This window comes from Cupressus sempervirens, chromosome 1, assembly GCF_028749045.1.
Source record: "Cupressus sempervirens isolate cs-2001-9-10 chromosome 1, ASM2874904v1, whole genome shotgun sequence".
In the NCBI taxonomy this organism is placed as follows: domain Eukaryota; kingdom Viridiplantae; phylum Streptophyta; class Pinopsida; order Cupressales; family Cupressaceae; genus Cupressus; species Cupressus sempervirens.
In genome coordinates this window covers 758,441,061-758,465,358 of record NC_143118.1, presented here as the reverse complement: position 1 = coordinate 758,465,358, position 24,298 = coordinate 758,441,061, and the positions used below count along the sequence as shown (strand labels likewise).

Below are 24,298 nucleotides of genomic sequence, written 5' to 3'. Positions count from 1 at the left end.
GGCAGATAGATGGTAGTAATTCATTGCTTGGAGAGTCTGACGACTATAGAATGTAATGGGCCCATTGAGACATGTGCCTTCATGTCGCTTTGTCGCATAAATTATCAACTGGGCATCTTTTTATGATGACACAACGACCTTTGTAGATCTTTTTTTGATCCAACGATCAACATTATGTTACTCAATACTGCGCATGATTCAAAGAAGGTTCTACCTCAATAGGGTCCCGTGGACAAGTGTCAGCTTGTTGCTATTTTGCATTGGTTATTCCTTGTGCAACTTAGGAAAGCGACAAAGCGACGTCTGTAGATCTTTGTAAAATTTGACGATCGTGAAAAAGGTCTTATTCCTAAGGTAACTTGACTATTCAACTTGATGACATGGATGTTCAGATTGTTTTGATTTGTCAATTCAACTTAGGTCTTCGCCACCTTTGATCGCGTTCTTCACCATTTCAACATTTTTTGAGTGCTCACTCTGTATTGAATTCAATTGATCTTATTTCTGACTTGTTTTCACGATTTGCATATCAATCTTTTAGCCTTAGTTTTTGATGTTCTCCACCACTGTTTGCTCTAAATATGTCTGTGATTTCTTTTAAATGTATCCTTCCTTTAGATATAGATCTTTGATTATGAATTAGAAATTCTCAGAGATTTAGAATTGCTTTCATGAAGAATTGTTTCACAACATGAATCCTTGTCTTCTGCTTGATTAGGAACAAATCAATAGAAGATCCAGAGCTTCTTCTCATCGAGAGGACGCATAACAAACCCTCCAAACCCTAATCACCTAGCTTTGGACTGATGCATTGCTCATATGATTTCTCGCATTAGGCTAGCTCAAAGGAATGATGAGAAGAAAAGCCACCCTATAGGTAGTTCATGTTGAAACTTGAGCCTAGAAATCAATGAAGATAACCGGTTATAGGAAAGATATAAAACTGAAACAAATACTCCAGAAATATCCTGGGAAAACCCTTCGAGAATGAAGGGAAAAACCCAGCCACACAACAAAATATATCTTTATTGATAATGAAATGTTCAAGTGTACAATGCCTATCGCTTGATGCGAATATATAACAGTAGAGGAAACTCTTCATATTATAACTAAAAGGTCTCTTGAGATTCCTATAACTCCTATAATAAATTACAATTCATTGAATATTCATGCCTTAATTAATGAGAAATACACGTCATTTACATTTAATATTACAAATTAAAATTTAAGTGTCTTTTTCAGCGGAACGTAACAACAACGGTAATAACCTTCATATTTCTAGAGATAAAGATCTCTATTGCAGCTAACATCTTCAACACTCCCTAGAGATCTTTGGCTGAACAAACACACAAAGCTGCAACAAAAAATGTCAATAATAGATTCTGATCATATGTATTCAAAACATAATTCATGGAGTTACTCAACATGAACCCTTGTAATAATGAATCAATCATATTCATGGAATCACTCTGTAACAATCAATCATATTCATGGAATCACTCAAAACTCTATAATAATCAATCATATTCATGGAATCACTCAACATGAAATCCTATAACAAGCAATCATATTCATGGAATCACTCAACATGAAAAGATTTGCAAGACTTACAGCTAAGCCTTTGTTCACGGACTCTCTCAACGTGAACTGTCATGGAATCTCTCAACATGACATCCAACTCCCATCACGGAATCTCTCAATGTGATGACATCATGGACTCTCTCAACATGATGTTCACTATCGCATAGTGAAAGAGTTATCATAGGTGATCTTACAATCTCATTTATTCACACAAGAATAGAAATAGATGTAACAGAATAAGATTTAGTTCCATTTAAGTCAAATTTACAAATAGCATAAGCATCACAAGCACATATAACAATGAAAGGAATTTCATAAGCATTCCCTCTTAATCATGAAACTCCCTCTAAAGCTAATATCTCCCAAAGCAACCTATTGCCTTTCTTGTTGCATCCTGCAACAAAGAGAGATTGAATGGATTGAAATTAAGGACTATTTTGATCATTAGAAACCAGCAAAAGAAATCTCCCTCTCAAGCTTAAACATTTCCCTCCGGATGGAAAGCAACATTCTCATCTTAATACATCTTGTTGCATTTTGCAACCAAGAGAGGAAAATCAACATAGTATTTTAAAAACATTATGATCTATATGAGAAATATGATCATAAAATATTTTCCCTTTAAGCTGGTGAGAAACCATTATTTTCTTTCTGCATCTTCATAATTATAAAATAACATACACTAATCAAATCAATATTCAATGAAGAAAAGCTTAGCTCTTTGATTTTCTTCAATGTCGTCAACTTTGACAGGTCTTCCTCTTCAACTTTATTCAATGCATCAAAATCATGCAGCTAGGAGCTCACTCATCAAAAGCCCAAAAAAATAACAATCGTTGTCATTGCATCAAAGAATAACCACATGCAACACCTCTCTCTCGCATATATAGAGTACAATAATGAGACGTCAGTTACAAGATAATCCATGCAAGAACAATCTAACAAGATTTTTTAGGAGGAGAATATGCATTGAAAGTAATTTACCTCTCGCATATACAAAATAATATAGACACTTGTGGCTACAATCCATGGTAAGGGTCGAAAAATTAGTGAAACGCTGCCCTGAGAGATGAGAGAATTCACTCCACTCTTCATAATCCAAATCATTATCCTCTGGTAGAGGAATTTGAACGAGCTGCACATTGTTGTATAGAAAGTCGTGATCAGACCTCATGTATCTGTAGTTGTGCCATGGCAAATAGAAACCCTCTGCTCGCTGCATGTCCACAAACGGCCACAATGGTGGGCACATTCAATTTCATCATATGATATACGACTCTCTCAAATTTCCTGAGAAGAAAGGGGAATCTTGAGGTGGTGTTTTCTTTCAAGTATAATCCGTTTGAGTAAAACTTGCCATCGTTGGTAGTGACGAGAGCTCTGGCGTCGGACTGTTCAACTGTTCTCAGGGTTGAAAGAATGTCCTTGCAAAGGTCAGGAGTGAACCTATGATGATTATCCTCCACGAATTTTAGTAGGAAGATCTTTCCGTGGTGCTCAAGGCTACACATTTTTGTCTTACAGGTCTTCTCCCACGACACGCCCTGCCTTTGCTAGTATGTCTTGCAGGAATCAGTGACTGCCCTAAACTCATAGACTTGATCTTATTATCTCCCTTGACCATTGATTTTGCGGGATCAAATCAAACTGCTATGATATCAAGAAAACCGTCTGCTGGGGGTTGAATTGTAGAGTTGCGCCTGTTCAATCGATAGCCTGCAAACTAATTTCAATGTTTCGTTCCTTACCACAAGATCAGTTGAGGGAAAACATAAACCTTTCACTGTAGTGTCGACAATTTAATCGCTTGCAAAAGAGTGATATTTATTCAAAAGATGTTTTAACAGCACAAGAGATATAAGAAAAAAACTTTGAGAAGAAGAAAATGACTCCAATGATCATTGTCGCAAAATTAGACCATGCAACCAAGAGACCAAAAAAAAATAGAGGCCTTCGCTCTTCGACTTATAGAATGAGTATAGCAAAGATCGCCATTGAATATACAATACATACACGGGTTGAGAGTCAGCACTTCCACAGAAACACAAAGAGATCAAGAAGACAGATGATCCTCAACATAGCATCAAAAATAAATGACACCCAAATTAAGAGAGACATTGAGAAATCACAGAGAATATACGCTGATATCTAACTTGGCTCTGATACCATGTTGAAACTTGAGCCTAGAAATCAATGAAGATAACCTGCTATAGGAAACATATAAAACTGAAACAAATACATCAGAAATATCTTGGGAAAACCCTTCGAGAATGAATGGAAAAACCCAGCCACACAACAAAATATATCTTTATTGATAATGAAATGTTCACAAAATATATCTTTATTGATAATAAAATGTTCAAGTGTACAATGCCTATCACTTGATGTGAATATATAACAATAGAGGAGACTCTTCATATTATCACTGAAAGGTCTCTTGAGATTCGTATAACTCCCATAATAAATTACAACTCATCGAATATTCATGCCTCAATGCATGAGAATGACACATGTCATTTACATTTAATATTACAAATTAAAACTTAAGTGTCTTTTTCAGTTGAACGTAACAATAACGGTAATATCGTTCATATTTCTAGAGATAAAGATCTCTATCGCAGCTACCATCTTCAACAATTTAGACTTATACTTAAGACATTGACACTTGACCTAACTCAAAACCCTAAAGCAAAAGATATGAACTGAAACTTTGGCAACAAGCTGAAAGTCTCGTAAGATGTAATGAGACCATGATCCTGGGTGACCAGCCCATGATGCCACCAATCATATGTTGCTCCCTCTAAATGCATTGTGGCAAATCTAATGACTGCTGTCTCTGACATGGGCTTAAGTGTTAGGTAGGTGTCTAGCTTGTGAATCCAAGCTCATGCGGATGTCTTACTGCTGCCATAAAAAATTGGGAGAGATAATTTGTTCATGGTGTGCTTCAAGTCCCTATTCTGTGCTCTAGGCCTCCTGTCCTGCTGCGGTCTCTCTGTCTCCCTTTTTTGATTCATGTATTGAACAAAAGTAAGATTCTATTTAATTTGATTAGGGAACAAATCCCATTCATTGTACATAGCCATAACGTTATCCAGGAGTAAACCTCATGTCGCGGGTTGTGCTACCTCTTCCTATGCATTAAAAACAGCCATCAAAGGCCTGTCAGTGTTTTGTGTGGGGGCCCTAGCAGCTCGGGGTGATCTTGCCACATTACTACCTCCACGGTGATGACTCGGTGCTCTCCTGTGAGGCAGAGCTAATTGCTGCATAGTACCTGTAAGCTGCTGAAGTGCAGTAGCGATATTATTCTACCCATCTCTAATAGCCTGCAAGGTTTCCCTCACTTCTCATTCCTATTCATTCCCTTCGTGTGCCATTTGAATGGTCTGTACTTGTTCAACCTGTATGTTTGTCCCAAAAGTTAGCTCTACATCAAGTGAGTAACTGTCTTCAATGTCAATCTGATCTGAAGATTTTGCCTGTTCAGGTTGGATGTGACTAAATTTATAAGGTTTCCTATTCATGCCTATCTGACATTGTTCATGTTCAAATCAGCATGCAACTCAAAACTTACCCACAAGTCGACGGGTCTTGTGGCTCTGATACCACTGTAAAGACCCAAACTGGTGCAACAGTAGTCTGGACTAATTAAATTGAATGTGTAAAATAAGTGTGATGAATTGGTGTAGTCTCCTTCAATTTTATCTATATTCTCTCCTTAGGGAAGTGATGATCTTCTCCTCCTTTATTATCACCAATGGAATCTTCTAAACCTTCTTTTAGCCGTTTCTAACAAGTTGTGTACTCTAAAAATATTAAATATTCATCACATATCGGGCTCCTAAACATCTATATTTCTGCTGCAGCTTCCTCTACACGTGGACTGTTTCCATTGCTACAACAATTTGAGCCTCCTCTTGTGATAGGCTGCATTGCTTCTCATTGCAGTCTTCCAACTCTTCTCTTTCTGCGTTGTAACCTTCAATGCCTTTCGCTTCTTTTGTTAATGTTTTGTCCAGGAATAATGATAAACAACAATAAATAAAAGAAGAATAAACTAGGTATGAAAGATACAAGTAGTTACTCTTGGAAAGCCCTTCAACTTGAAGGCGAACAACCTAGCCACACCAGAAATTTTTTTCCTTTATTAATAATAGAAGCTCAAGCACAATGTTTTCCATTTGATACTACATCTTAACACACAAAACAATCACACATATATATTGAATTGAGAGACTGTTCATATCACAACTTAAGATCATTTCAATTTCCCAAAACAAGTCTCTTTATATTTCCAAATCTACGACCCTTCGCATGTCGTATGTCTCTTTCATATAATAAAATGTCAAATATTTAGAGTGTGACAGCTAGCAGACATTGATTTCCCCATCATGCTCACTTGGAAATATCATCATAAATCTTTTCTTAATTTCAACATATAGCAATATCAGAGATAAAGATTTTTATCATAGGTATAATCTTCAACACTCCCACTTAGCAAGAGAGAGATCTTTAGCATGGCAGGCACACATAGCTGCAACAAAAAATGTTAATAGCAAATTCTTATCACATATTTTCTCAGTGACACATGTGGCTTCCCCTAGGGTATTTTTTAGTGGTGAATATTTGTAATTTTGTGAATTTTAGAAGTTTTTTGCTAGTAATTTGGCTAATGATTTAAGATTTAATGCAACCTAAATCGCCACATTTTTATTAAATTTAGTTCTAAAATATTTAAAATTGTTCAATAATTTTATTAAAAAATTTAAATTCAACAATTCGCCACAATATTCGATACATGATTAGATTTGATTCACCTAAATATTATAAACTATCGAAGATATTAAAATTAATTCACCAATAATTATCATAATTATAATTTACTTTAGGGATATATTACCAATTTTTAGTTTTCACTATTGATTTAAAATATATTATAATTATCCACATAATTTCCATGAGATAAAACATGTTCAATTTTGATTTGTAATATTCCATGATGACTAGCAAACTTCCAATTATTATTGACATTCGCCAATATTTTCTACTAAAAAATCATGATTCCAAAATAATCGCCAATGTAAATAATATTTAAAATAAAAAAAATGAGAGATTCACCAATAAAAATAATTTGGTTTTTGAAAATAAGAAAAGATTCGCCAATAATTTATATTTTTTTCTGGAGGGGGGTTTCTTAAAGTTTACCTTGGCTTCCACCATGCTGATTCACAGAGGGTGGAACGAGGGCTTTGCCCTATCCCAGTGAAGAATGCATTTTCACCATGCCTAGTTGCAGAGGCTGGAATGAGGGCTTTCACTTCAAACTTTTCCCAGAGAAAAATGCATTTCGACCATGCCTACTCGGAGAGGGTGGAACAAGGGATTTCACCTCGAACTTCTCTTGCAGAGAACTCATTAGCAACATTTATAAGAATGATTGAGATTCTCGTTCAATAGAGACTCCTTCTCAGCAGGAGTAACATTCACTATTTTTGATTACCACAATAATAGGACTGATTCCAACTTAACCAAACGAGGAGCTGTAGTAGTCAGACTACAACATAAACTTGTAAAGAATTAGATATCTCCCTCTGTTATGTAACCTCCCTTTGAAGCTGAATAGTCTCCCTTTGAATATTATTTCCTGTATATGGTCTTCCTCTTTTAATGAAGATATGTATCGTCAATTCAGTCCCATGACTACAAGCAATGTCCCCATGTTTATGACTTTTGCATATAATCTCTCATCATCTCATTGCTTCTTGATGCATTCTGCAACCAAGAGAGATCAGTATTAACTCATAAAATCAAATATAGAGATCAATGCTAAAAGCATACACTATTCCTAGTGATATAAAATTCATAATCAATATGCAGGATATAATCATAGAATACTTATCTGAAAATTGCATGGTCCATTAGTAAGAAAAGGAAATGGAAGAATGGAAGGTCATGTGGTGAACCCCTTCAATCAACACCATGATTTTACAGCAACTTTACCAATGCCCAGAAGAACAACCCTGTCTCCTTAAGAAAATTTGTGCCGAACGCAAGGTCTCCGATGGGCCATTTTCCCAGCATACCAGAGTAAGTAAACCTCAGAGTCTCTGATAGCATAGCTGGTGTCTTGAGCCACGTGGAAGGGGCCTGTGTGGGACTCACTACGGATCGTTTCCTTGCTGCACGCTTCAACTTTGAAACCTTCCACCTCCTGCCAGTGTTCTCATCCTCAATCTCATTCTCCTCAGATATCTTGTCTTGAGCTACAGATGACCTGCATTCAAAGAGTAATAATACTAAAGCGATGCTGCTCCTGCCACCGTAGCCATTGTTGCTGTGGTCATTATTTCTCTTTTTACAACAGTGAACTGATTAAATTCAATAAATCATGCCCAGATCATTCAGAATAATCTTGTATGTATGCGCTAGATTTGTGTGCTTCTGACTAACAGTATCATTCAAAGTTCGCACTTGGTGAAATAAACAGAAGATGTTGTGATGCTCCAGGCAGGCTCCCAGATTGTTATATCTCCTTCACCTAATACTTCTGTTCACAGATTGTATAATGCAGTAACAAAAATCTACAACACTTATTACAGCAAAAATATATTCTCCAGGCATAAAATTTGACAAACTTCCTGCACAGCCATATATACGCCTATAACTCCAATCATACAAGAATAATGAAATCCCATGAATAAAATGTCACACTTCATAGAACGGTCATTACCAATGAAAAGGTTCCTACAGAATGGCAAGAGATGACAGTTACAAGGACTGATGACACCCACAAAGGTGTTGACAGAATCTGTAACATAAGCGATTGACAATCTTCAGAGCCACTGACATTGTGGTTCAACCCACAATTAATCCAAGTTGTTCAATTCATATCATCAATGGTGCTATGTCATCTAATACAGTTGCCAAATCAATGAATCATCAAAACCAATGCCATGTCGAACTATCTCAGTGGTTAACAAGAATAACATAAATGAAAGAATTTGATCAAAACCGAATAGCTGAAACAAGGTAAAGGAACAGCTCGAATATTTCCATCCAGCTTAGTGACAATCGACATTAATCCATGAACCAAATGTGAATGACCACCTCATATGAAGAATGAAATTTGATGATGCTGTTAGGCAAATGTCTCAGATAAATATGAAACAATTCAAAATCTGATGCATTTCTTAGCTTGAATGAATAAGAAATCCAGGTCCAGATTTAGCAATGACATGGTGCATTTGAAGACAGGAATAATGCTGTACGACCAAACAGAGGCAACAGAGAATGAAATATGAGAGAAATAATAACAAACGAACTTTAGCAGCGTGACAACACTGCAATGCTGGGAACTAACGAACCACATAGATTTTTGAGATGCACAATTAGACATACTCAGATAGAAAGACCTATCTTGCAGCTAGATCAGATCTTAACATTCCTACATTGCTGATATCTGACCTAACTTTGATACCATTTTAATGTTTTGCCAATAAATAATGATAAGCAACAATAAGTAAAAGAAGAACAAAACAGGTACAAATGACACAAACTTATCAAGGAAAACCCTGCAACTTGAAGGCAAAAAACCCTGCCACACCAGAAAAATATCTCTTTTATTAATGATAGAAGTTCAAATACAATGTTTTCAACTTGATACTATAGCTTAACACACAAAGCAATCACATATATATATTGAATTGAGAGACTCTTCATATCAGAATGGAAGGTCTCTTCAATCTCCAAACACAAGTCTCTTCATATTTCCAAACGCACAACTCTTACATTTTGCATGCTTCTTCATATAATAAAATGTCAAATATTTAGAGTTTTACACCTAGCACACATTGAATGCCACATCATGCTCACTTGGAAATATCATCAGAAATCTTTTCTCAATTTCAACATATAGCAATACTAGAGATAAAGTTCTCTATCGAAGCTATAAACTTCAACATCTTTGAGGTAACACAACTCAACTGCTCCATGAAACTCAACTATGTTTTCACATTCCCATCCATCTTTCTCTGCTCCCTGTAACTTTTGGAATATCTCATTCAAGGGTCTTTTATCTCCTAATATTTTGGTCAATTCCTCAAGGGATTCTATCTTTCCCTTCTGTGGCAATTTTGTGTTTTGTCTAATCCTTGACTCAGTAATTTTCTTATGTGTGAATGGATCTTGCCCAGAAAATGAGTATTTATCCTCAAACTTCTTTCCTATCTTATCATTCTTCAGTGCTTGCAATAGATTTTTTTTCTATTTGGCTTTTTATTTTTGCATGCATCATAATCTAATATCTTCTAACATGCACTATAAATACAATTCAAATTCCAATTGTTGCAACTCCTTTCATTGCTCCCTTGTTAACTTATTTCCTATTAGTTTTATGATCAGAAATGAGACAAAGCAGACATAATAGATACACCAATGAACACGCAATCTTATCCTGGGAACCCCTTTTACTTGAGGGAGAAAAACCCAGCCAAATATATCTCTTCTATATATATATATATAATATATAATCAGATGAACAGATCCAGAATACAATTGAGGAGATACTGCTCCTTTTGGATAAAACACAAATGATACTGATAACTACAGAAAAAGCATAAAGAATGCCCCCTTCTCTTCAGAAGACTTTGCGACATGAGCATGCTGCTTTGACTCTGAATCTGTAAAACTTCTGGAATTGGCCAAGAGTACTGAAATATGTCCAACCTTGTTTGATAACAAAGCCACCCCTCTGAGATCAGTTGCTGAAACCAACAAAAAATTGAAACAAAGATTTTATGGAAAAATTGGCAAAAACTTCTAGATCCAGTATTTGTCAAAACCCGCATAAAGTTATTTGCAGATGTTTGCCCATCAACTCTAGGTGTGACCCAAAACAGACTGCAAGAAACCATAATTTTTGTGGAAAAGATTGGCAAACCCTAAAAGTTTACAAAGCATTGTTTATTTGGAAACAAATTGGTAAAAACCTTAAAACAGGAGCACCTGGCATAATTTTTTGTGGAAAAAATTATCACCAATTTTGTTTAAAGAGAAAAAATATTAAATACCCACCAATAATATTTTCAGGGACAAAATTATACACCCCATAAAAAATTTTCATTGCAGAACACTGAAGAAGTCACATGCTTGGAGAAAGAAGACAGGTAGAAAAATGTAAACTCGTGGCATCAGAAAATCTTAATGTAGAGCCAATGCGGGCTGGAAAAAAAAAGGTGAGCTCAAAGATCGCAAGAATGATTCAAAAAGCCCTCGATTTGCAGTAAAATATGAGGGAATAATGCAAGCTGTAGACAGAGGAAACCCTCAAATAAAAACCGATGAGAAGTCCTTGGCTTTTCTTGGACAAGCAGCCAGTTTATTTCTCTGGAAAACAATTCCAGGTTGAGGATCACAAATTTAAATTTTTGTCAAACTACAATCCTTTCAACGTGCTTCGGTACCATGCTATAAAACTTGATGGTTCAATATTTCAATATTGAACATTGGGGATGAAGTCTCCTTCAATATTAAAGTGCAAGATGATGTTTCCAAATGAAACAATTGTTTACTGAATACAAAAAAGAAAATTAACTATTAAAAGTAAGCCTACTAAATATGGCCATTAGGATCATTACATTATTATTTTATTAGATCCTCCTATTGATTTGTCCAGGGTTTAGGAAATCCTTTGTGGGTGCGATCAAGACATATCTGTGTGAACTTGTGACAAATTTTAATACATTTTCAGGTTGCCATGACAAATCCCCACATTTTCTTTTAATTCTCTGGATTTTTTCAGTTCTTTTCTTCTTTTGACACATTCCGATGCATTATTAATCGGAATGCATTAAAACAACACATTTTAATTTGTTTTAATTTTTGGCCATTTGGGCCGTTAATTTAGATGTCCGTGGGAGATAAAATCTGCTATGGTTTGAGCTGATTCCTCCAAGCAGCTATGGGGCTGCCAAGTTGCAATGCACAAAAAGCTATATTATATCAGCACAAGAATTTCAGTTTGAATTGACTCAATCCTATTAAGATGAAGACAGCAATTTTCCTTTCACGGGGACATCACAACTGTTAATGACACGATTTGGTTTCTTTCCTTGTCCAAATGAATAGGGCATGGTTCATCACAAGTGATTGTGGCAAAAGGTTCCAATAATATTAAAGCACTTTAAGCAAATTCATTTGAAATGTCTATTAATTTTAATTAAGCAATGATGATGATAAATATTAAAGTGCAAGAGTATTAAAATATGGATATTTTTTATTTATTAAAATATATATCTAGTTTTTATATGATTTTTTATGGACAAACCCAAAACAAATGAAACTTTTTTTTTTTGAACAACTGCGTAGTGAAACCATGTCACTCCCAGATTAGTAACTTAGAGAGAATCTCCTAGAATGCATGCTTTAATGTTTTGAATGCATGGCTTCAATACTAAAGGTTAGTACTCTGAGGATTCTTAATCAAAAAGTTAGACAAGGTAGTAGGTAAATTTTGGCTGTGACAAATAATGACAAACTATTACCTTATTGTTTTAAAGCCTCAATAAACAAAAAATGTGATGATTATATAAGATACGAGTATTTCATGAAGTTTTAACTCCTGTTTTGGAAATATTGTATATTTATAGATCATTCATTTTGTAAGGACATAGCCAGCTAGTCTTTTAGCCAACCCTTTTACATTATTTTAGTCATGAAATATTCAATTCCGGTGCTTAGTTAGGAAGTACAGTTAAAACAAGATTTATTTTAGAGTTGAGTGGAAGCCAGCTTAGTTGGACAGCTGGTTAGAAGGTTAAGGAAAGTCGTAATGTGTAAGTTTAGTTTATTTGTTTCATAGTGTTAAATTGTACAATTTACATGACATCTTTATTTTGGCATAAGGTCAGGGTTTGTGTCCATTGTGCATTGCCACCTAGACTTTAGATGATAAACTATAAATATTAAGAACTCATAGACAATTATAAAAGAAGAACAGTCAAGTCAGTGCAGCAAAGTACATTGCAAAGATTATCGGAGACAAATAATAAAATTGTGGCTTACCATAGAACTCATCAGAACAGGTGTCCGAAAACAGGAAAATATGGGTTCTTGTTTATTGTAATGATTACATTGTTTACATTTTATCACAAGACACTGAAAGTATTTGGTGTTTTTTGAATCCTGCAGAGGGTGACAGATATGGCCTTTTTCTCTGAAGATGTTCATCTCTTAGCCAGGTTAGGTCATCAGTTGTCATTGGTGTTCTTTATTGTAATTAGATATATATTTTCTAAGGCATGCATTGTGAAATGGCAGTGCAAGTTCGGATGGGAAGATTTTTATTCGGAAAATTGTAGAGGGCTTTGGCGATGATGAGAAAATACAGATAACAGAGCAAACTCTCTTAGCTATTCAGATTGCAGGTGATTGGGAATCAGTTCATCCACGTTTATGTTGGCATTCTCATCAACAGGTAAACTTTCTAACCTTCTGATCTATATTTTTGTTTATTTATCCTAGCAATTGAGTTGATATGGAAGAATGCTGAACTTGGCTTATGGCATTCTTATCCTACTACACAAGAAAACCCATTTGTTTTAGTTTTGTTCACTATTAGCTTTGGACCATGATATGTGGTTCCATACTATTGTAATGCAGGATGTGTTGGTGGTGGGAATTGGGAAGTATGTACTTAAAATTGATATTGGGAAAGCTAGATTGGCTTCACGTAGTGGTGGTGCTGCATCTGAAGAGCCTATCAAATTCAACGTTGAGAACCCAGTTGAAGGAGTCTCTTGCATGGGTAGACATGATGGAGATGTTACAGATTTGTCTATATGTCAACGGACGTGTTGGGTTTCAGCATCCAAGGATGGAATGGTTTGTAAAAATAAATTTTAACAAAATTATGTCAACTGATTTTGATGTTTGCAACTAATCAACATTTGTTTTGTATTAATCACTTTTGTGACATATGTCCAATGAAGTAAATGGCTGAAGCAAATATTGTTATTATCTTCACAGAGGTTGAACACCTAGACGTAATGATGGTTTCCCTTGAGATTGGTATGGTAATACATTCATTTTAAAACAGGTAGTGATTGAATCTGAGAATGTATATTTGGTATGGTAAATTGATTCTATCCTTAGGATTCTAGGAAGGATGATGAAAATGCACTTATGATATTGCCATTGACAAAGACCTTATTCTTGCATCATGGAAAACCCTTACTGGTAACAAAATCACATTATACAATAGATTTTCATTAACAAAATGGGTATAGACCTAAGTTGCAAAAGTGAGCACCAGCTTTTCTCAAAGCAGTTACCTCAATTTGAGCACCAACTCCAGTCTGGTGGGAGGGGGAGAGGTGAAGTAGTATTTCAGAACTTCTAAACTGCATGAAACCACATAAAACATATAGAGAGCAACCGTATAGATGCACAGACTAAATTTCTGATGGCAAATGGGTAAACAATAATGGCATACAATAGCTTTTCACCAAATGGGCACTGGCCCAGACTACAAAAATGAGCGCCAACACACACAAAGCACCAATTCTCGTTGAAGCACCAACTTTGAACAATTGAAACACCAACTTGAGTTAGCTGAGGCACGAACTGCAATTTGAGCACCAACTTGATAAATACACTAAAACTTGAAGCAATTACTGAAATACACTTTAAACCATTGTATCTCAATCACTAACTCAAGCAATTTGTACATATGTTGGGTTTCTAAGAATCGCTGCAAATGTAATAGTACTGCTTGTAATGTATGTGTCTTCCAAAGTCATCGATCACTTATATTTATATGGAGAATGATTCTGGAATAGACATGTCTATTCATTAACATAATTACAATCATTACAACTATATATATATATATATATCTTACGTCACCAATTCCAATTTCCCTAATATATAAATAATAATGGTTATGTATATATATATATATTTAAGTATATATATCCATCTTATATAAACTAAATATATATATACATATCTTTGCTAGTTCTTATCTGACTGAAGCTACAAAACATCAACAATATATATACTACTGCAAAATAGCATAGCCTACTCACTGAAAACACCACTGTCCAAACATATAGCTTCAAAAATAATGAATAAGATGCACTCAAATCATATATCTTTCAGTAAAAAATGTAGACAATTCGAAAGACAAAACACACTACTGTCCTTTTTGAATAGATTTTGGTACACAAGCAAAATACTCATTGGTTATATCATACATGGCTCCAAACTGCCTGATACAAAAACACCATTCAACATACTCATGGGTCATGTTTTCATCCTGAATTGCTAAAGAAAAAAAATGCTTGCTAATTTCTGAATTTAGGTACCAACTCTCTGTCATGCCGTTGCAGTGATAATATTCAGAGACGACTCCCTTGTACTGTCAAAAACAACTCTCTTTTTTGAAGTGTGTTTCATACCACAGTTTTTAAGAGTGGGGCTGCATAGTCTTTCCATCCCTACTTACATCTACTACTCAGGAACGGCACACATTCCATCTGCAGAGTATTATTGCCATGAGAACACACGTTTTTTGCAATTATGAATCTGATATTAATCTTCCTTTTCCTGCAAGAACATCCTCAGAGAGAAAGAAAAAGATCGAGGCAAAAAAAGCTCTTACAATATGTATAGAAATACAAATAAGAGAGATTCTCATAAGAGAATACTTATGTCATGTAGTCAAAGGATATGAATTAAAGAAGATTCTTCAGCTGTTCACACTAACATAGATGCATACCCTTGAACAATAACCTTCATCTCTATACACTTCGAAAATTATAGTGCAGAGTGTGTTTATAAGTTCTCTAACTCGAGGCCTTAGAAAGACACAAGTCTTCGACAAGAGCAAACACTCGCTTTGAATTCGGGCCCACTCTTCCTGCTTGGTCTGTAATCGAACTTTAACTTTGTCTTTTGTAAAATAACATAATGATTCTTCGTAGTGGTTCCATCTCCATCCATGTAGCATGTAATCCTGTTGAAGAGGGTCTTTCATCATTTGGATGCTCTAATTTATTTTTTCATCTTACCTTTATCCCTTCCATATAACTCTCGTGGACTCCCTATACTAACTCTTTTTGATTGCGAGGGAGAATGTTTGATTTCTGCACTCCATATAGTCTCTCCATTGCACTTAATTTATGTTGTATTAAAACCACTGAAATTCTCTTTTTAAATTGGTATGAAGTGAATTATTTATCAGATATGTTATCCTTAAATATGGGCCGACTTTCCTTTCAGTGACCATGCTTGTATTAAATAAGACTCCATTATATGTATGCATGGTTAGTAATGGGTCTGACATGTAAGTCACCTTTAATATGTGGTCAGTTTAGAATGGTCTTTTTCTAAGTTTGAGGGTCGATGTCATTATGTAGAAGACCAATTTGGTCGTCGTTACTTGGCACCGCTTTCTCGGTACACAAGTTCTATGCAATACTTGTTATATTTATTTGGCTTGGATTTGTAGTTAGCACGTAACTCTTTCGTCCATGTAATTGCCTTTCATCATATATTTGAATGCCATTTCATATGGGTCAATCACCCTCTGAGTAGATTATTTCTCATAGTGATGGATACCTCCATTGATATAATATCTGACATCTATCTTTTTCTCCATAATGTATTCCTCCACGGTGCCCTCGTCGTCTTTGCTGTTATTACTGATGGCCAACAAAACACACCTCCCTTCGCTTTTCTTACTTTCTTCTTTTCGCTTCTTATATCTCTGTTCATTAATTTTCCGATTGCTTGATCTGCTCCAAAGATCAACGCCATCTGTTCGATTGTCCTTTCGGTCAATGCTCTATCTTTGCTTCCTCCATTGTTCGCTGAATTCTTTTATTGGGAATTTTGTCCTTCCTAGTCCCCTTGCTATTTGGATTCCCATTACTGCAGAAATAATCATCACCGCTAACAAAAAATATTGTCGAAGTCTGCAGTTAGCGCACGTTGGTTGAAGATTATCAACTCCTCCCTGTCTACATGTCGCCAAATTTGATGCTGACTAGACCTCCATTCATATGTATTCCTATTCCTATACCAATGTTCTCTTCATTTTTATCTACTGGAATGAGAACGAAAATGCTGTGTATAATATTTCCTTCTAACTGAATTTCTTTGGAGTGGAGCATTATTGCCGCTTGACCTGTCATATCTCTTTCGAAGATTCTTCTTCTATTACGCTTAGGAATCCATCAATATGTGACTCCCTTCGTAGAAATGGAAATGTTAATCACTTTCTTACATTTGCAGTCTGGTTCTGATACCATATTGAGTTTTTAAGAATCGCTGCAAATGTAATAGTACTGCTTGTAAGGTATGTGTTTTCCAAAGGCATTGATCACTTATATTTATATGGAGAATGAGTCAAGAATAGACATGTCTATTCATTAAAATAATTAGAATCATTACAACTATATATATATATATATATATATCTTACGTCACCAATTTCTCTAATATATAAATAATAATGGTTATGTGTATATATATATATATATATATATATATATATATATATATATATTTAAGTATATATATCCATCTTATATAAACTAAATATATATATACATATCTTTGCTAGTACTTATCTGACTGAAGCTACAAAACATCAACAATACATATACTACTGCAAAATAGCATAGCCTACTCACTGAAAACACCACTGTCCAAACACATAACTTCAAAAACAATGAATAAGATGCACTCAAATCATATATCTTTCAGTAAAAAATGTAGACAAGTCGAAAGACAAAACACACTGCTGTCCTTTTTGAATAGATTTTGGTACACAAAGCAAAATACTCATTGGTTATATCATACATGGCTCAAAACAGCCTGAGACAAAAACACCATTCAACATACTCATGGGTCATGTTCTCATCCTGAATTGCTAAAGAAAAAAATGCTTGCTAATTTCTGAATTTAGGAACCGACTGTCTGTCATGCCGTTGCAGTGATCATATTCAGAGACGACTCCCTTGTACTATCAAAAACAACTTTCTTTTTTGAAGTGTGTTTCATTCCACAGTTTTTAAGTGTGGGACTGCATAGTCTTTCCACCCCTACTTACATCTACTACTCAGGAATGGCACACGTTCCATCTGCAGAGTATTATTGCCATCAGAACACACGTTTTTTGCAATTATGAATCTCAGTGTTATTATGTGTAACACATAGCCAAGGTTCAAGTCACTGCAGTTTTAAAATACGATTCTTGTTTTTTCTTAAAACGCATGCATTGACTTTTCAAAAAGCTGATCCAAGATTTTCATACATGCATCTAATACAAACCAAAACAGCTCCTTTTAATCTATACATTGTCTTGCTGTTAAAAACGCTACTATATCCAATAAGAAAATACTGCTCAGGCTCCCAATAGTCAATGCACAGCATTATTGTCTGCACGTCTTCACTTCATCAATTTTGAAGCAGCGTATATCATGTAATGCATGACTCCAATAGCAGTATATGTGGCTGACAGAAGAATCTTCAGACGCTACACTTTAGGGAGCTGTCATCTTCATACTCAAGCTGTCAAGTATAATAGGAGAAATAATAAACAAGATTCTGAAGTGGTCCAAACACATGGAGCATGTCTAGCAAATGCTCATTTAATCTATAGCTACCATATTAAAAAACAAACATAGAATTGCCGCAGTTACTTTTTTGCATAGTCAAATGTCTAAACAACATTATAATACCAAAGTGCTAATAATATGGTTCGAATAATCCCAAACACTGATATTCACGCTTTACTACCAAGACTTGGACAATTGTTGAATTCTGACCTGGTGACCTGGTGCTGATTATTGTATTCTGACCTGGTGACCTGCAGGAAAATGTTTGGATGTGAAAATGAGCTATGTCTAATTACAGAGAGATTCTAAAAAATGGCTAGAAATCGGTTACAATGCTTTGCAAATACAGGCGACCTTTTTATGGACAAACCTAGATATGGATTATACTAACAAGTGTTGCCATTAACAAGATGAGTGTTGAAGTTACGTAGAAGTTGGCTCCAACTAGGAGAAAAAATGGCTATATGAGATGTAGATATAGGAGGGTCAAACTATAAGATTACTGCTAACCAGGTAAAGATGGAATATCAATTATACCAATTTATTGTGCAATTATGCAAAAAAATCAGCACTGTAGGATTTGCTATGTACTATTTATTTATAAGGTACCTAATGTTAAAATGTAGCTTCTGTAGAAGTGAAGAATATAAGTATATGGAATTGTAATATATATATAATCATTATCATTTCTGATATTAATCATCAACTTAAATCATGAAATAATAATAATGATAATAATAATAATAAAGAACAAATCATATATGATCCTTGCTGAGAGTTTCCTTATAAGAATGGGCTACATTTATAGACTTGAGCCTACGATGTAAAAGGGAACAATATTGTATTAAGGTCCACGTAGGGACATGACCCTACGTGGCCCTTTGGCTGCGTAGAGTCATGTCCCTACAGGGACTGAACTCCTTATATTTAATCCTCATTTGCTCAATGATTGAAGGACAATATCAATACAATTAATTGTCTGGATACGTCAGCGTTTTCTTACATCCGCTCTCTGCCATTCATAAAGTAATTGAAGGTAATCACAGTTCAGTATTTCAGACACACACACACACACATATATATATATATATATATATATATATATATATATATATATATATATATATATATATATATATATATATATATATATATATATATATAAGAATCAGATTTACATCAGAATTCAGACTTACATATTTATAAGGATCAGAATCATATCAGAAACTCAGGCTGACTATTTCAGAGAAGGTAAACACACACACATATATATATATATTCTCTCTATCAGGAATCCTAAAAACATTTACATGGTATCAGAGCCAAACTGATAGAGATTCACAGTAAGTTTATAGAAATTTAAATCTGTTAAAACTATCTTCAATCTGAAACTATGGTGAATCACGTATGACTGAAAGACAGACTTGAAGGGGCCTCTAACTTTGCATCATGGAAAATATGAGTAATGATCATTCTTCGAGAAATGGAATTAGAAGAATATACAGAGGAAGATAAGTCTATGCCCAAGAATGGTCCAGACAAAACAACCTGGAAAAGACACAATAAAAATACGAGTAATGATCATTCTTCGAGAAATGGAATTAGAAGAATATACAGAGGAAGATAAGTCTATGCCCAAGAATGGTCCAGACAAAACAACCTGGGAAAGACATAATAATAAAGCTATGAAGATCATTATAGATTCCGTCAAAGATCACAGTCTACCATCAATATGAAGCCTTAAAACAGCTTAGGAGATTTTCACCACTATTAAGCTAAGTCACCGATGCTGGTTCTGATGCTGATATGGTGCGGGGTGCTGATGTGCAATTTTTTTTGGGGGATTTTGGATGCGTCCATATATAAATATACATTTACATTTTTTTTATATATATTTATGTATATATTTAAAAATATGTATATAGTGTATACTATAATTTATGTATGCAAAGAAATATACAAAAATAAACCATTCCTCTTTTAGGGCCATCTTAGGGTTTTGTGGCAAAAAAGAGCGAAAATATAATTAAAAAAATCAATTAAACACTTGTTTTTTAAAGTCACTTAAGTGAATGGGCATTGAAAAAGTATGGATGCTCTCCAAATGCACCTGGATGCTCTCAAATGCATCCTATGCGCATTCGCAGGCGTTGGACGAGCTTCCAGTACAACATCTGAAAGCACTAGAACCAGTGTCCGATGATTTCCTGGACACACCGGTAACTTAGCTATTAAGAATACATTCGAAATTAATAATACCAATAGACTGTTGACATTGAATCAACAACTACTATACATCAAAATGAAAAATGGAAAGTCAATTACATCTTATTTCTTAAGAATCTTAGAATTAAAAGATCAACATGCAACTATTGGAAATCAAGTGGATGACAAAGAACTTTGTAACATAGCACTAAAAGAATTACCCTTATCTTGGGAAACGTTTATTCGTGGACTAAGCTCTTGGCTTGAATTTCCAAAATTGGAGCAACTAAAAAGCGAATGTACTCGAGAAGAGTCGAGATTAAGTTCAAGAGGAATCATTCTAAATCAAGCGGGAAATATTCAAGCCCTCCAAGTCAACACCAACAATAAGGGAAAGAAAGGTAAATTCAAACGAAAAATAAAGGAATTTAACAAAATGTACAAGAAAAGATCCAAATACTAAAGAAATATGGAATAGAAGACTTGGTCATCTCCATTTTCGTGCCTTACCATCCATAGAAAAAATAGTAACCGAGCTACTTAGTTTAAAACCTAATAATTCTTTAACTTGCAAAGGATGTGCTTTAGGTAAAAACACAAAAGCGTCGTTTCCTAAAAGTGAACACAAAATCCAAATCCATACTCGAATTCATTCACACTGACCTGTGTGGTTCAATGTTGGCACCTTCCTTAAGCGGATGTCTATACTATGTAATTTGTAGATGACTTCTCTAGAAAAACATGGATTTACTTTCTTAAACTTAAAGAATCAATTGAAGTGTTATCCAAATTGAAAGAGTTTAAAGCCCTAGTTGAAAACCAAATTGGAAAGAAAATCAAAATTCTAAGATCCGACAATGGGGTTGAATACATTTCAGATAACTTTAAAGAGTTTTGCATCTCTGTTGGGATTAAGAGGGAGATATCTGTACCATATAATCCTCAACAGAATGGAGTTGCAGAAAGAAAAAATAGATCTATCATAGAATCTCCCAAATCCATGATGCGTGACCAAAATCTCCACACCTCATTTTGGGCTGAAGCTTCTAACACTGTAGTACACACATAAAATAGATGCCCTCACTCAATATTATAGAACATAACCCTTGAAGAAGTATTCATAGGAAACAAACCAGACTTAAGTCAGCTAAGAATCTTTGGATGTCCTATATACATTCATGTACCCAAGGAGAAGAGAACTAAACTCAAACCATCAAGAAAGAAAGGCATATTAATAGGATATAGTTAATCATCCAAAGGTAACATGATTTATGTCCTTGGTCAAAGATCCATTGAACTCAACAGAGATGTAAAATGTGAAGAAGACATTGCTTTTAATCTCTCGAAAAACATTGATGACTCATACACAACCAACTACCCAATTAGATGAGAATCTTCCAATAGAGAATCAGAGGGAGATTGATTTTGAAAATTTTGCAGCCACAAATTCTATCACAGAAAACATTGAAAACCCTAACAACAAAAAGAGGCCACTTTGGGCATGAAAAATGATAGGAGAAAATCAAGTATAACGTGATGAAGTATTAAGAGAAAACAAGAACAAGGAGCCATTCATGTTATGTAGCACAAATATCCGAACTCATCAAAACAAAACTGACAAATGTCGAAGAAGCATTATCATGTCAACCTTGGAAAGATGCAATGATTGAAGAATATCAATCCATATTAAAAAATGATGTATGGGATATTGTACCTAGACCTAAAGATAAATCAGTAGTCTCCTCTAAGTGGTTATTCAAAATCAAGCATGCACTAGATGGTAGTATTGAAAAACACAAAGCCAGATTTGTAGGTCAGGGATTTTCACAAAAGGAAGGAATAGATTATGAAGAAACTTTTGCTCTAGTTGCTCGTTATACTTCTGTCAGAACCATCATAGCCATTGCAGCATCCAAAGGATGGAAGATACATCAAATGGATGTTAAAACTGCATTTCTAAATTGTGTAATTGAAGTAGTATACATTGAACAATCAGAAGGTTTTATAACCTATGACAAAAATTCTTGTGTATGTAAACTGAAGAAAGCACTATCTAGTCTTAAAAAAGCTCTCAAGGCATGGTAAGAAAGGATAGACAACTACCTTTCAAAATTAGGATATTCCAAAAATGAAGCTGGTTCTAACATATTATAAAATAGTTAATGGTGATATGATTATTCTTGTACTGTATGTTGATGATTTACTAATAACAGGTGAAGAACATTTTATAGCAAAATGCAAACAGGATTTGACAATAGAATTCGACATGAAAGATCTAGGACTTCTTCATTACTTTCTAGTTTTAGAAGTATGGCAAAAGAAGACATCATCTTTCTAAATCAAGGAAAATACACTGTTGACATTTTGACTAAGTTTGGGATGATGGACTACAAACCCTTAACTACTCCTATGGAAGCAAATCTAAACAAACTAAAGAATGATGGATTTGAATTTGAATCCACTGATCCCACTCACTACTGGCAAATTATTGGATCACTGATGTACTTGGTGAACACTTGTCTTGATATTTGTTACACAACCAATGCCTTAAGTCAATTCATGTGTGAGCCAAAGAAGATCCATCTCATGATAGCCAAACACATTTTACATCAATGTATCCATCATTTCCCCACCCTAACATGGTGCAGTGGGGGGGGGGGGGGGGGGGGAGTGGAACTCGGCTCTACGGTGAAAGAAACTATTTTGGAAATTGAAATTGGAACCGCTCGAAGTCTCTGTTACGTGGTACAATAGGTCTGAGCCTCAAGTATGATCAAGTCGAGATTAATCTTTGTGGATATTCAGATTCAGATTGGGTAGGCAGCTTTATTGATCGTAAAAGTGCTACAGGATGTTGTTTTAGATCAATGATATCTTGGTTTAGCAGAAAACAATCATCAGTCGCCTTAAGCTCCACTGAGGCAGAATACAAATAGCTTCTTCCATGGGAGAAGCAGTATGGTTTAGAAAATTGCTAGTTGGATTATTTGAAAAACAAGCCTACAATCATCCACTGTGATAATCAAAGCTGCATCAAGCCTTCAGTGTATCCAGTTTTTTACAATCGATCTAAGCATATTGAAATTCCTTATCATTATGTTAGAGATATGGTAGATCAAGATGTTATCAAGCTAGAATACGTAAGTAGAAATGAACAGACTTTTGATGTACTCACTAAACCTCTTTCCAAGCCAAAATTGGAATATTTTAGAGGTAAACTTGGAATGATTCAGTCATGATTGTAAATGCTGAGATCAGATCTCAATTTTGATATATATATATATATATGTACATTCATTTTTGTCAATTGCATATGATATGTAATGAAAGGTGACAATCTTTCATTGACATATAAACAAAAGGTAACCATTCTAAGGTAACGATCTTACAAATGGTAGACCTGTTATTATGACAAGAAGTTTACGTAGTTACTCCGGGCAACTAGAAGTCATAACAATGAATATAAATGCTGAGATCAGATCTCAATTTTGATATATATATTCATTTTTGTCAATTGCATATGATATGTAATGAAAGGTGACAATCTTTCATTGACATATAAACAAAAGGTAGCCATTCTAAGGTGAGGATCTTACAAATGGTAGACCTGTTATTATGACAAGAAGTAAATGCTGAGATCAGATCTCAATTTTGATATATATATATATGTATATTCATTTTTGCCAATTGCAAATGATATTTAATGAAAGGTGACAATCTTTCATTGACATATAAACAAAAGGTAACAATTCTAAGGTGACGATCTTACAAATGGTAGACCTGTTATTATGACAAGAAGTTTACATAGTTACTCCGGGCAACTGGAAGTCATAACAACGAACACATTATGATCAGACTTCATTAAGTTGTTGTCTAGGAGTGCTGGA

The 24,298-nt window shown here is 34.7% G+C and overlaps 1 protein-coding gene across 4 annotated transcripts in view; it reads left to right on the top strand.

Moving 5' to 3' along the window:
• Window positions 1–24,298, top strand: part of LOC149580113 (enhancer of mRNA-decapping protein 4-like) — a 94,445-nt gene that overhangs the window by 9,766 nt on the left and 60,381 nt on the right. For all 4 annotated transcript variants that reach the window (XM_089789272.1, XM_089789297.1, XM_089789289.1 and 1 more), the window contains exons 2-4: window positions 12,772–12,821; window positions 12,901–13,057; window positions 13,243–13,464. In XM_089789272.1, coding sequence (XP_089645398.1) covers window positions 12,772–12,821; window positions 12,901–13,057; window positions 13,243–13,464 — 429 coding nt within the window. The remainder of the gene's footprint in view (window positions 1–12,771; window positions 12,822–12,900; window positions 13,058–13,242; window positions 13,465–24,298) is intronic.